Raw genomic sequence first — 15,772 nt, forward strand, 5'->3', positions numbered from 1 at the left:
TAGATCAACAAGCTTCCACATTCAGGGCCTGGTAAGAGGATCATTCAGCTATTGGCTTGGCGTTGGCGGAATAGACACGGGCGTAGTTGAGACTTTTGGAATCCCTAGCTAAATTATAAATGTTGAGGTGTTTTTTTTTTCGTTTCTTCGAAATGTTGATAAGTTTTCCAGTTATTTTTGTAACATTAAAATCAATTACAAGATATACCACAAGGTTGCATGCGTGATCAACTGCAGGGATGGGATGGGCAAATTTCTCGGTAGCTTCAGTACAGGCAAACACTGGGGCGCCTGCTCAGAAGGAATGCCAACCAAAGAGAGAGTTACAAGTCAAGACGGCCCTCGTGCCAGTTGCCCAGGCTCAACACAAAACGTTTTACAAACTCAGGTTTGCAACATAAAGATATTAGAGACATAAAACAACAGGGTTAATCCAAAAATCGTTTTTTTTTATTTCACCCATAACTTTGAAATGTAGATTTATATTACACGTAATTACTCAAATAAAAACATATTCTATTTCTGGTTTAGAATATATAAGGCAAAAAATATTCAATGGCGCCCGCGCGCATACACATACTACCGTTATTTTGTAATTTACCACATGTTTTTATCTATTTACTATATGTCATTTAATGGCGATGAATAAAGACAGAATTCTGATGCAGTGAATTCTCTATTTCAGAAGTCTTACAAGCGAATATAAAAATATCTCATTTTCCTGACTTAATTTCGTTGCCAGCAACTTTCATGACCAGAGTGCAAAATTTACACAAAACGTTACAAAATACAGAATACGTACAATTAAAAGAAAAGTCCGTATCGTCCTTTAAATAGAAAAAACTGAATTCAAAGACAAAAGAAGTTTTAAAAAATTAGGCCGTGTCTATAGCTTGTCTATACCCAGCAACCGGAAAAAGTTTTAAAAAAAGCTAAACACTTAGCATTCTTAGAATTGTGGGCTGGCATGCAGTCGTTTTCAGTGTGAGGGTTTTACTCTAAAGGCTCGTTTAACATGCGTTCAACACATTGTTGAGCCAAATGTCTGTCGGGGGCATTTGAACAGGTCTTTCAACATTGTTGAAAGACAGTGCAAAAAAAATGTTGAAAGATTGTTGAAAGTGTGTTGAGTCAAATTTAAATTGGTTTAAACTTTCATTCAACATCGCTTCAATATTTCCTTTGTTCTTTTAAAAGTGTTGAATTGCGTTGAAACCGTTTGAACACTTCGTTCATATAACATGATTTGGAAAATGAATCAATGCTGATCTTAAGAATAATGGACTGCCGAAGCATTGAAGTTTGTCAAAACGATTTCCGGCTGCCGAGTATGTTCTAGGCACTTCCTAAAATTTATCGTGTCTTTGATTAATTAGGATCCATTGTATATTAATATATTATTTCCTTTTCTCAATCAGTAGCAATGGTTTATTAAAGAACTTGAACACCTTGTTTGCTTCTTTTAAATTACTTGAAATGAAGTGAAAATAAATAGTACAAAACGGTAAAAAATGGGTAAGTCTTCGAAGAAATGAGTAAGTTGGCTAGTTGTCTTTACAAAATAATATAAAAGCCAACACAAAATGGAATAAATAAAATTAAGGTAATAAAGTCGGACGCAAAAACTTCACCTTACTATTTACATTTCTATTTGATATATACTCGGATATTCACCGAATTGAAGGAGGCAACAACATGCAATTCGTGGTAAAAGTTTCGTTCCTCCTTTAGTAGAATTTTTGTGTTTGTTTTTCATTGATTTTATCTTTTGTCTCACGTCATCTCAGGTTGAGGCAAAGAAAAATTGCCACCGAAGTCAGAGTGACTGTCCAAAGTTGTACTTGAGCACCTGATGCGTCATTAGGCATTACTGGTGTAGCTGATGTACTGCCGACTGGACTGCGGGCAGCGATAGTGGACGGCGATGCACTCTCAGTCATTGAATATGAAGACGATTTCAAAGGAGGGAGGTCAGACGGCTCTGAACCTGTGGGAAACGAAGAATACAGTAGCTTGAAGCATTGTACGTTAAGTTTTCTTCCTCAGCTAAAGCTCTAATAGTCATTCGTAGATCAACAAGAGAGCTGCTGATGATAGCTTAAAGAGATTTAATCGTTAGTGCACTAGTTTTACCCTTGATGTTTGCTGTTCAACTTTAAGTTGTCTATGGCAAATTAAATCCAAAGAGAGGATCCGGTTTGATTGGTCCCCGCTGAATTTTACGGATACCTCTCAGGGTGAACAGAAATGGCTGGTCACTCTTGAGGTGTCCGAATTTCTCCTATAGGTACAGGCTGACAGGTGACTAAATTCGAAAATCAGCCAGTCGGTCGACGAGATTGTGTCCGACTTAGAGGGTTGCCTTCCTATAGTGGTGCCTACTTTGAGAGAGTTTACTAAAGTTAGTGAAACCAAATACTACAAAAAGGCAATTACCTGGAGTATAAACTAGAATCTGCATCGTTGTCACTTGAACAGACATCGTGTTTGAACTTCTTGCTCTCTTTGACGAGACGTCTGTCAAGTGTGCTTTGCTTATAATCTTGGTGCCGTTATCCTTCTTCTGTATTCCAGTTAGCATTAAAGAGCCATCTATAACCTTCAACCTGCTCCAGAAAGCTGGCATTGGCCGTTTGTTGTTTCCCATGTTCGCAGTTGTGCCCCTTTCAGTGTCGATGTACGCAAACCTTGTACCGTTTGCGTCAAAAAGCTCTATTACGACCAGTTGTTCCGGTGGGTAAATGTCAAACAAAACTCTGGTCAAATTGAGTCTACCATCTAACCAAGTCGACACACCTGAAGGTGAAAGAGAAGAGGTCAAACTATTAGGCAAGTTGAAAGCCGATCTATGATCTTGCCAAAAAATAAGGCATATTTGGTGTTATCCTCCAGTTGCTGTTGCTTGCAGCTAAATAAACAAATGAATCGAAACTGTTTGGCTTACAACGAACCACTATAGAGACAAGTCAGTTACAGTTACAAACGATCCCCTGTACAACCCGACCCCTTCATCCGTTGGTCTTATTCCTGAAGCTCAACACCTCTTGTTTTAGCATAATGATATGATCTTGCTCGCGTTTAAGCTTATTTTCCCATAAATTAAATATCCCATTCATTGGACTTACCAGACGTGAATTTTTTGAAAGTGAGCGCCTGACTGGTCTCCAGGAAATGTGAATTTGAGAAAGTCGACCCTTTCTTACGACCCAGGGGGGGGGGGGGGGGGTACTTCCTTATAAGAGGCTAATGGGATGTGCCGCTGGATGGGGTCGCATTTTCACGAATGGATTGACAAGAATGGGGTTGCATTTTCAATAGAGTTACTAGGATTGGGTCGCACATTTTCCGATTTTTGGGCTAGGAAAATTCTATTAAGTAGGGATTCAAAATGGTCTCGGTTAAAAAGTTCAGAACGTTGCTGTTTATTAAATGTAACAATCACCTCGCATTACATTCCGTTCTTGAAAGTAGATGCATAAGTAGAAACTGACTTAGTTGGGATTGCGAAAATTACATTTTCCCTAAAAGTGACTAAGATGGGGTCTATAACTGGCCACAAAATAGACTATAATGGGGCAGGGGCTCTAAGAGGCCAGCGGCACATACCCAGCAAAACTGAACCCAAGTACCCCCCCCCCCCCCCCCGGGCTTACGACAGGCAATAAGTCTTCAATTCACAACTTTTGAAGTAAGTACGTAAAGTAGTGGTCAGGAACAGGGCCAATTATAGCCTTCTTTCACGTAAGGTTGCATTTACACTCCGAAGGTATGCAACTTAACCATGAGACCCTTTGTAGGTCGTGGCACTCATGGGACGGTCAAGGACAGTTCAACAGGTTGAGAAAGTAAACACTATGAAAATTGACTAGACTTACAGACAATGGTGAATTCCACTTCAAAAATACTACGACGCACAGGGCTGTTCGTTAAATGAACCTCCAATTGGAACTGGATGTGGTCCCTCGAGAGGTTGCTCTGGCGCGAGTGTTCCACGGTTAAGCTCTGGTTAGCTCCTCTCGATACTCGTGTGCCATCTGGTAACAGTGGTGTCGTTACCATACAGCCGACCATGCTCCTGTTACAGTAAACAACTTTGATCCAGTGTGAGTCGTGAGAGTATCGGTATTTCCAGGACAGGTCAAGGATCAAGTCCTTCTTCACGGTTTCCACCGGTAAGGTTAGCGAACCACCGGAGCACGCTGCCAGTTTTGTAGGGACTATTGCCGTTGCTGTTGCTTTAATTCCTAAAAGGTAGCAGGATGACATAAGTTTTAAAGATATTCTGGATGCAAAGAAAATTTAAAAAATGTTGAAAAGGCGAATGTTTAGTGCAGCCTTTGTCAGATTGAGGACAAGTGGCCTTGGGACCGTCGGAAATTGGAGTAGGAAAAATAAAAAATCTACCTGAGTATAAAGTCAGTCCAGGAGACAGAATAGTTGTAGTTATCTGTATTAAAGTGAGGAATACGATGCTCATACAAACGTGACGATCGGACCGTTTCATCTTCATCTCATCTCTCCGGCTCTCTCTTTCTCCCCGTCACCGTCGGGTGTACATACTTTCACATATTATGTGATTGTTTCAATATACAGAACAAGTAAAAAATCGCCAACTTTGCCATATGTAAATTACAGTAAAAGAATTATATATTACAGATCGAAACTTTGCCGTTGTACAACGGCGAAGTGAAGTGCCTCTGTATATCACCGGCCATGTCTATGAATAGGGACATTCATCGGCAAAGCCAACAAAAACGTCACTTAAAAACATTTATTCACGTTTACAGCGTTACATGTGATCGACTCTGAATTGTCCAGAAACATTAATTAGTTATCAGTAAAGGCGATGAGTTCCGATTGAGAACTGAAACTGAAAATTTACCTTCGAGTGCCCATGGTCACTTGTTCTGGTTATCTTAAAACGAGAGCAATTTCGGTTATATTACTGACGTTTATAGTTTATAGATCACAACATAGAGATATGCTAAAATTTTTTAAGCGGCTCGTTGAACCTTTCCTTTTTTTGACTGCGCTAATGCTGTCGCCGTCGTCTTCGAGTGCGTAAGGTGGCCAATAGTCTCCCTCGCAGCCGTTCTGTGCGCGTTGCGTGACGAGACACAGAACGGCTGGGAGGGAGACTAGGTGCAACAGCAGTTCGGAAACTCGGGGACAGATTAAACTGTATTGAGACTAATTTAAAACACCTACCTACTTGATAAATCGGAACGTGGAAATTAGCTCTTAGGTTACATAAATATACATATAAAAAGGCCATAAACTAAAGACAACACTTAGTGTTTTTCATAAATCGGTTCTCCTTGGGTTTCCCTGGCTTATGCGAATAACATTCACGGCGCTTAAATTGCTATTCATGTCAATTACTATGATAACATTTTCATTTTAAATAACAGCTTTTTAAGTAATCCTGTTTATGAATTACCATTAACAACACGATGTACATAGTTAACATCCCACGTAACTATTTTGTTTAGACGCGGCACACTCACGGTCGGGGGAAAGTCCCTCCGGAAGCGGTCACGGTATTTTTCCCTTTTTATTTAGTTTCAGTTTCACAAAAACGTCTCTTGAAAATTGAATAAAAGTTTCTGCTGTGAGTAATGCCTTTTGAACAGATATTTTTCCCGACGCAAAATCGTTTGGTGCCCCTGATATTAATTCAGGAAACTGCGCAATAGTCAGCTAAAATCTAAATTCTCATCGCAACATCCATACTTTCCATCTTCACGAGACGTAAGCGTCATTTGTGCTGTAATCGAGCTTATTTGATTTATTCGGAACCACGACATCGAGGTCGAGCTTGGGTTGAAGCTGTATCAATTCCTGAAGATCAACGCGTATCAGTAAATTGGGTCAATTGAAAACTGCACGAGCAGGTGATATATCCCTTACAAAGATCACTGGAGCTCACTTCAACATACCTCGCACATGACTATATTAGTAGGAACTAAGTAGGAATTTGCTATGCGGAATGAGACTGGGCCTGTATCGTTCTGTTAAATTAAATCTACAATATAAACACAAATAGTACAGTAACAGAATAGTGGACCACTAAGTGCATGGCAGTCCGTGCGAGACGTACGGGCCATAAATTACATATCATACGGTCCGTATCTGTACAACTGTGAGCATTAGATATGGATGATGAACAGTAACTTAACCCTCCCACAGTATTCGACGGCTTCTGAGTAAAATCTTAAATCTGTTGCAGGGAAACAAAGTAATTGATAATCACTTACCAATCAAGCCAGTCAACGATAAAAGACCAAAAGTTATCAAATAATTCTTAGAATACATGTGAGCCACGACCATCTTTGTACTCGATTATCTTGATGTACAGACCACCGAAGCTTGAGCAGACTACTATGATTTCAATAGAGGCCATGCAATTATATGGAGAATATGGAGACAAAAAGGGAACTTTCCCTTGTTAATTTGATCATATCTCCCAAGTACTCTCATACGTTTTATTTAATGCTATGGGTTTAGTGAAATGCTATTATAAGTTTCCACGATTTTTTCTATCCTTGCACTTGGTGGAGACCTGTTCACTTATCAAAGTGACGAGTTCTCATCTTGATGACATACTGGCTTGAGATGCGTGATTTTAAGAGGAAAAAGACACATGTTAATAAGAGAGTTGTGCACAGTTTGCAAATGTGCTAATTAAATTGCAACATTCCATCACATGAACATCTGCTATAATATTTGCATTGTTCAAACCAGTGACCGTGTTTATATAGGGATGACATAATCCTTGCTTGATTTAATTCTAAAATTGACTATCACGGCTGCTTTGCCCAAGATGCCATCACGTATAAGTGGCTTTGAGGAAGTGCTTTCGAAGAAAAATATCCGATTTAATACATTAGCGCTGCTGTAAGCTGAAGCAAATGCCTTTGTTTTACGTCCCGTTCGGGCTAATTTCGCAGTGAACAAATGATGGAAGCAAGTTGTAAATTTAGGGGCAGCTACTATGGGTGGACTGTTCGATCGAACTGCCTTGGAAATTCTAATTTAGTTTTTAGCAAAAAATTGTAGTTTCCTCTGGGAAAATGTCGGCTCAGAATTTCTTAACACACGAAAACTTTTATTCCCTTCGTTTTCGGAGGGCAAATAACTCGTTTAAAATGCGAATGCGGTCAGCTAGCATTTTCCTAAAGCTAAGAACAGTTCGTAAATTCGGGAAATAAGCCGGTGATTCGGTCGCCTAAAGTACTCTGAAATTTTCGGCTAAAGCCTTCGAACAGCCGATCATGCTGTGTTAGCTTCAACGCAAATATACCTTAAAGGGTAACTGAACAACCTGGTAACCCAGGAGACAACATTTGAAGCGTTCTCGTTGAGTGCTTCTGTAGATTGTCACTGACTGTCACACAACACTATTCAGCGTCTCATTTGAATATGTGCTATTTTTGTGCCGATCGAAGCGCAGCTACACCGTACCAATTGGGTCATTCCATTTTTTATTCTCCCCCCCCCCCCCCCCCCATGGACAGGTCTTTTTGTTCGACACCTCTCGATGAAGCAATTTCTTATTTCCGACACCCCTACGTATGACTGAATTCGAAATGGTGATTCGGACACCCCTCAGTATCGCTACACGTGTGAAAAAGTGATTCCGACACCCCTACGCGTGACTGAAATAATGATTCAGACGTATTGTGATTCCAACACCCTCATGTACTGACGTTAACCATTTAAATAATTGTCCTAATTGTGATCTAAGCAAAGTGTACACTTGGTTCTCAGCCAACTAGCTTACTTTAAATCTAACAAAAACGGAGCTTATGCTAATTGCATCGAGGCAGAAGTTATCGAATATTTCAGAGAGACCCTCTCTAACTATAAATGACATGGCAGTTGAACAGGTAGCATCAGCCAAATCTCTTGGGGTCTACATCGACCAAACTTTAAATTGGGAATGTCATATTGAAAATATCTCTAAAAAGATTGCTTCCGCCATTTAATATTTTAATCAATGTTTATCATAGCCTTGTTCAACCTCACTTTGATTATTGTAATGAGGTGTGGGGAAATTGTAACAAAGGCCTTTCTGATAAGCTTCAAAAGCTTCAAAATCGCGCAGCCCGCATTTTGATGTCCGCTGGATATGATAGCAACTTGGATGATTTGTTCCGGGCACTAGGGTGGCGAAAACTCTGTCATCAAAGATTGGACAAAAAATCAATTATGATGTTTAAAGCTTTAAAGGGGAAGTATCACGAAAATTTGATGTCATTTCGGCAAAACCCAAAAACGTTTGTCTGACAACAGAAGCAAAAAATAATTGTCTAGTTTTGTTATAAATTATCACTCCAGCACAATAAAACTGTCGATTAGTGCCTCTGGCCAGAGACAGAGTAGACCGGTATGGATTGAAACTTGAAAAATGTTAGGCGTATGTTTTTCAAGTTGTCGGACTTTTGTTTCCAAAAATGTGCTAGAACAGAGTACGAGTTCTTCCTGTCAAGAATTGAGTTGATTTCTCTGTTCTCGTTGTTTTGTAGCAAAGCGAAGGTCTTATTTCACCATTTTTAACAAAAAAGTATGGAGGGGAATATTGGACAAAAATGTGATTGGATCGTACCGTATTGCTTTGTATTCGGTGATGCTATGAATCTACCAGTACGGTACTATGTCGTACCCGGTAGGATGTTATATCGAAACAGCGATGGTATTATATCGTACCCAGTAATACAATTAATCCTTCGACATGCTATTATATCGTACCCGATGATGATATGTCGTACCCAGTGATGCTATATCGTACCCTCATGCGGTGATGCAATGTCGTACTCGGTGATGCAATGTCGTACCCGGTGATGCAATGTCGTACGCGGTGATGCAATGTCGTACGCGGTGATGCAATGTCGTACCCGGTGATGCAATGTCGCATCCAGTAGTGATGCCCCATCGTAGATGCCGGCAAACATTACGGGTTTATTTTGCTTAGAAAGATCACGTGATATTTTCGTAGGCGGCCATTTTTTTTTTTTTTTAATTTTGGCGAGAAGTCGGTAAAACAAGCAAATTTTGATTTATCACCAAAATATCATATGGAAGGTCAACATCAGTCACCCTTTCAGCTGCTTAGCGTAAACATCAGAGCAGTGTTGAGTGATGTTATAAATCAGTTAGAAAGTGCAGAGTACAGTGGAACCTCGATTTAACGAAGTCGCTGGGGACCGGCCAAATTGGTTCATTAAATCGAGGGTTCGTTATATCGAAAACCTCGACATAACGAACTTGAGGGGAAACCACCAAAATGTTCGTTATATCGAGGTCATAGTTAATGATTGATTTTCAAAACAGGTGACTACTGTCACGCAATTCAATGCAATTTTCGTCACCCAGAAGTGCTGCGTTTTGAGATGCAATTCATTAAGCATGGTGGCTTTCAGTAGCAAATATTATGTGTTATGTTCATGTTATGTTCAATTTAAATTATTTCTTTGTGAATTTTAATGCTCGGTCCCACTAGCACTTGTGCTATAAACAGTCTGCCGAGGGTAAATAAAAGTTATTTATTTATTATTTTTTATTTTTTATTATATTTACACTTTTGAGCAGACGCACAGCTTTTGTTTCCAAAAAAAAAAACGACACTTCTTGAGAGTGTTGATCTGTTCAGCGTTATCTTCTGTCGCGTGTTGACATTGTAATTCGTTATATATATCGAGGTAGATTTTACGTTTGGGCTTCCGGATTATGTTCGTTATATCGAAGAATTCGTTTACTTATATCAAAGTTCGTTATATCGAGGTTCTATTCCATTCATTTTACTGTAACTTTGGCCGGGACATAGAATATCGTTCGTTATATCGAGGACTTCGTTAAAAAGAGGTTCGTTAAATCGAGGTTCCACTGGTGAGCAACAACATCATCTGTTTGCAAGATACAAGATTGACTGGGTTTGTGCTCTGCTGTTGAGGGTAGGGGGAACTTTAGAAGACTCAGTTCTAAGGAATTTGCTTGAAGGCAACAGATTCATTACCGAATCAGTGCTCGATGTACGCACTCACTACAAAGCTACTGAGACATTACAGTACACACATTTCTCCTTGTGTCACCCACCATGAGTAAAAAGAGGTTTCATCGAAGGAGAGGCCCTCAGACTTCTCCGGACAAGCTCAACAAAACCAACATTTGAAGAAAAAATCAAATATTTCGAATCACGACTTATCGAGAGGGGCTATCCAAAAAATCTAGTGCAGAGAACTCTCTCAGAAGTGATTTTTGAGAATAGAAAACAGGCCCTTCAACAAAAACCTCGCACAAACAAGAGAATCTTGCCTTTTGTCACGCAATACCACCCATCAGTTACTAACTTGCAACAAATACTAATGTAATGGAAAACTGGCATTTAATAGAACGACAACCATTGCTCAGAGAAATTTACAAGGAACCTCCTCTAATTTCATACAAAAGAGGCAGGTCTCTCAAGGATATACTAGTGAGAGCAAAACTCACTGAAAACTCTAAAAACGGCTAAAACACGCACGTGAGAGTCGCGCAGCCTGTCACTATTTATCAGATTTATAAAATATTGTTCATGCTCGCCGATGGTGGATCCAGTCACCGAGTTTTCTAGTTCCTGTAATGCATTCCTGGCATTTCGCAAAATTTCCATCGTTCTGGAGAGAACATTTTTCTCAGAAGGTTGCTCCGACATTTTTCAAAAGCTCTGACAAAGCTAGCTATGGAGGAGCAGACGACGCGAAGAGCAAGTCATATCACGTGATGTCAACTTCCCGCCTTTTCTCGTAAACAAAACCCCGCTGACAATGCTGTTCGCCGGCATCCGGACGTTTTACGATATGGCATCACCGGGTACGACATTGCATCACCGAGTACGACATTGCATCACCGCGTACGACATAAGGGTACGATATAGCATCACTGGGTACGACATATCATCATCGGGTACGATATAATAGCATGTCGAAGGATTAATTGTATTACTGGGTACGATATAATACCATCGCTGTTTCGATATAACATCCTACCGGGTACGACATAGTACTGTACTGGTAGATCCATAGCATCACCGAATACAAAGCAATACGGTACGATCCAATCACATTTTTGTCCAATATTCCCCTCCATAAAAAAGGTCAAAAACCCCACGATACTGCCCCTTTAAATGGGATGACACCTGAATATTTAAGATCAAACTTTGTTTTTCGCGAGAATTTGAATTCTTATCATTTAAGGAGGCTCGAGGCAGTTTTTTTGGATTTAGGGTGGAAGTTTTGAAATTACAATCTCGCATACAAGATAAACTTTGATCTCCGTCATACTACATCATCATTTCAACATATGATCAAAGTTAATTTTCTCATCGGTTTCCAAGCAACAGCTATACCATAGCAACGGAAGCGCATAGCCTCTCATTTTAAACATTGTCGATTATCTCGAAATCTAGTCAGACACTTTATGACGAAACTTTAGGGATTTAAACTACTCAATCTAGACAACTTAGAAAAAAAAACTGTAAGAGCGTTTTCAAGTAAATAATGAATCAATTTTTACGGGGTGATTTTGTTTATTCCAGCATTTTTCACCAATATCTCTGGCAAAATAAAACTTGACACTTTGTCTTTTCTGTCAAAGGGTCTTTCCTGATAGCAAAACATTCTAAATTTATATTGAGCTTCATGGGTGTCTCCGATTTTAAGATATTTATGTTTAAAAACTGTGAAAATAAAGCGCAGATGAATGAAAAAGTTCCTACTTTGCATTAATCGAGATATCTTTAAAATGCCCCCACAGATTTTTTTGTTAAATTACAAGCAGTTAGAGTAACAATTCTTTTCGATATTCGCGCAAGGTTTAGGCTCAAGAACCGAAACCGGTGTTAGATAAGAAGGCTGAATCTTGGTCAAGTTTCAGTCGTTATTCGCTTTCTCCGAAGAAGAATTTTATTTTGTTTGTCCCGGTCTATTTCACTGCTATTCACGTGCTTTGAATATTTATCATAACGTGAAGTCGTGCAAAAGGTAAAATTTACAATGGAAGACTTGAGAAGCAGGAGCATATATTTATGTAAAATTTACCTTTTGCACGACTTCACCTAATCATAAATATTCACAGCACGTGAATAGCAGTGGAATAGACCGGAACAAACAAAATAAAACTCTTGCTCGGAGAAAGCGAATAATGACTGAAACTTGACCAAGATTCAACCTTCTTATCTAACACCGGTTTCAGTTCTTGAGCCTAAACCTTGCGCGAATATCGAAAAGAATTGTTACTCTAACCGCTTGTAATTTAACAGAAAAATCTGCCGGGGTATTTTAAAGATATCTTGATTTATGCAAAGTAGGAACTTTTTCATTCATTTGCGCTTTATTTTAACTGTTTTCAAACATAAATATCTTAAAATCGGAGACACCCATGAAGCTCAATGTACATTTAGAATGTTTTGCTATTAGCAGTGACCTTTTAACAGAAAAGACAAAGTGTCAAGTTTTATTTTGCCAGAGATATTGGTGAAAAATGCTGGAATAAACAAAATCACCCCGTAAAAATTGATTCATTATTTACTTGAAAACGCTCTTACAGATTTTTTTTCTAATTTCGCCTACAAGTTGTCTAGATTGAGTAGTTTAAATCCCTAAAGTTTCGTCATAAAGTGTCTGACTAGATTTCGAGATAATCGACAATGTTTAAAATGAGAGGCTATGCGCGTCCGTTGCTATGGTAATAGCTGTTGCTTGGAAACCGATGAGAAAATTAACTTTGATCATATGTTGAAATGATGATTTAGTATGAAGGAGATCGAAGTTTATCTTGTATTTGAGATTGTAATTTCAAAACTTCCACCCTAAATCCAAAAAAACTGCCTCGAGCCTCCTTAAGGAATACTGAAAACACGCAAACTCTTCCACAACCATGCACTGACTATTTCTAAAGAGTTTCTCATACAGTGGAGCTCAGTTGTGGAACAGTTTGCCAATAGAATTACGGCAAGCAACTTCCTTGAATGATTTTAAGACTAAATTGAGACACCACAGTTATAAGTAAGATTTTTAAACACGGCCTCCAAGAAAAGCAGCATTTATTGTTTAGCTTTGGTTTATTATTTTTTAACTTTTATAATCCTAGTTAGATAGATAGATAGTTAGTTGATAATGATAATCTAGGTAGGTGATGGAAAAACCGTGTATAAATAAAGTTATCCTACCCTATCCTATCCGATCCGATCCTTTCCTATCCTATCCTATCCTATCCTATCCTATCCTATCCTATCCTATCCTATCCTATCCTATCCTATCCTATCCTATCCTATCCTATCCTATCCGATCCGATCCGATCCGATCCGATCCGATCCTTTCCTATCCTATCCTATCCTATCCTATCCTATCCTATCCTATCCCATCCTATCCGATCCGATCCTTTCCTATCCTATCCTATCCTATCCTATCTAATCCTATCCTATCCTATCCTATCCTATCCTATCCTATCCTATCCTATCCTATCCTATCCGATCCGATCCTTTCCTATCCTATCCTATCCTATCCTATCCTATCCTATCCTATCCTATCCTATCCTATCCTATCCTATCCTATCCGATCCGATCCGATCCGATCCTTTCCTATCCTATCCTATCCTATCCTATCCTATCCTATCCTATCCTATCCTATCCTATCCTATCCTATCCTATCCTATCCTATCCTATCCTATCCGATCCGATCCGATCCGATCCGATCCGATCCTTTCCTATCCTATCCTATCCTATCCTATCCTATCCTATCCTATCCTATCCCATCCTATCCGATCCGATCCTTTCCTATCCTATCCTATCCTATCCTATCTAATCCTATCCTATCCTATCCTATCCTATCCTATCCTATCCTATCCTATCCTATCCGATCCGATCCGATCCTATCCTATCCTATCCCATCCTATCCTATCCTATCCGATCCGATCCTATCCTATCCTATCCTATCCTATCCTATCCTATCCTATCCTATCCTATCCTATCCTATCCGATCCGATCCTTTCCTATCCTATCCTATCCTATCCTATCCTATCTAATCCTATCCTATCCTATCCTATCCTATCCTATCCTATCCTATCCTATCCGATCCGATCCGATCCGATCCTATCCTATCCCATCCTATCCTATCCTATCCGATCCGATCCTATCCTATCCTATCCTATCCTATCCTATCCCATCCTATCCGATCCGATCCTTTCCTATCCTATCCTATCCTATCCTATCCTATCCTATCCGATCCTATCCTATCCTATCCTATCCTATCCTATCCTATCCGAACCTATCCTATCCTATCCTATCCTATCCTATCCGATCCTATCCTATCCGATCCGATCCTATCCTATCCTATCCTATCCTATCCTATCCTATCCTATCCTATCCTATCCTATCCTATCCTATCCTATCCTATCCTATCCTATCCTATCCGATCCGATCCGATCCGATCCGATCCGATCCGATCCGATCCGATCCTATCCTATCCTATCCTATCCTATCCTATCCTATCCTATCCTATCCTATCCTATCCTATCCTATCCTATCCTATCCTCTGCGATCAGGCGTTCTTTTTTTCGGGGAGCGCGAAAGTGTGGCAGCGCGAGATTCGGAGGGCGGGAAGAGGGAAGAAAAACAAAACGACGAACAAAAAGGTACTCGACCGAAAACTTGACGCGTTCTGCCCTCAGAGAGAGGGTATCCCGAGAAAAAAACAGGAAAGAAACCAGCTTGTTAACTAGAATATAGGCTACATTAAAGAAAAATCTCCGTGTAAAATGGTTCTTCATCCGGTTGACGGTTACCGGTGAATGATAACAACTTTTGCTATCAACTTTTCAAAAATTAAACTCAATGTCGTTGTAGTTTCCTTAATGGGCGTTAGACGTTGGGAAGTTTTAGGCAGCGGAAACGGAAACGAATGTGAAAGCGGAAATAATTGACGAAGAGTGAATACGGGTTGAGCTGGGATATTTTCCTAATGCTGGTTTGGTAAGTTCAAGTAACGGCTTGGAGGTGTAACCAAAATAAAAGTGAGAGGAAAATAATACAAGACTAATCCAGACTGAAAAGTGACACTTTCAACTCAACAAACACATACCACAAACAAAAAATACTACACGTGCTAAATCCGGATTCTCGTTTAATACATTGTACCCTTGTTCAGTAACATGCGAATTTACTACATTTTTCTATTTTTCTATCGAGATTATGCTTCAATACCTCATTGCCAAATCGGAAGATACATATTTCCCTTCCAAAATTAAGACACAGTAATTAATACCGCACAATTACTCATTCCTAATATCCAATTGTCACGCATAAAACAAGATCGTTTAATCCTACAGCATGAAATAAAACAACTTCCGTTATTTACGGCGTGTTCGTCTTAATCGACCCAGAAGTGGGACAGGAACGACAAACCACTGCAATAACTCACTTACCTAACAGCAGAATCCAAACCAGCGTAAAACATATGATCCAGTGCACAGAATTCTTCATCTTTTGCTAATGCATCTCCTTATCTATCCTCACTAACAATGACTTACCATCCAAGCATGGCGAGTTTGTCCGCTTTCTTCACCTTTATAGTGTAAGGGCAGAACGTCACAGTGGTGTAGAATAACCGGAAATGCATAATGTTCCTTAATTAGCACAGGAAAAAACACACGGGCTCGATTGAGATTTTATTGTCTATTATTTGTTTTCCGTCTTTGGTCTTAGCCATGGAATAACGAACCAGGAAAAACAGTTCTA

The 15,772-nt window shown here is 39.5% G+C and overlaps 1 protein-coding gene across 1 annotated transcript; it reads right to left on the reverse strand.

The window, feature by feature from the left end:
- Window positions 1-443: 443 nt before the first annotated feature.
- Window positions 444-15,588, reverse strand: LOC146472754 (uncharacterized). Its single transcript, XM_085119458.1, has 4 exons — window positions 15,460-15,588; window positions 3,876-4,244; window positions 2,437-2,796; window positions 444-1,987 (listed from the first exon to the last, which is right to left on the reverse strand). Exons 1-4 carry the CDS (start codon window positions 15,515-15,517, stop codon window positions 1,779-1,781), a joined length of 996 nt encoding a protein of 331 aa, XP_084975584.1. The 5' UTR covers window positions 15,518-15,588; the 3' UTR covers window positions 444-1,778.
- Between the last annotated feature and the right edge of the window lie 184 nt (window positions 15,589-15,772).

The sequence above is a fragment of the Pavona decussata genome, unplaced genomic scaffold (genome assembly GCF_977016875.1).
Source record: "Pavona decussata unplaced genomic scaffold, jaPavDecu1.1 SCAFFOLD_98, whole genome shotgun sequence".
Classification (NCBI taxonomy): Eukaryota; Metazoa; Cnidaria; class Anthozoa; order Scleractinia; family Agariciidae; genus Pavona; species Pavona decussata.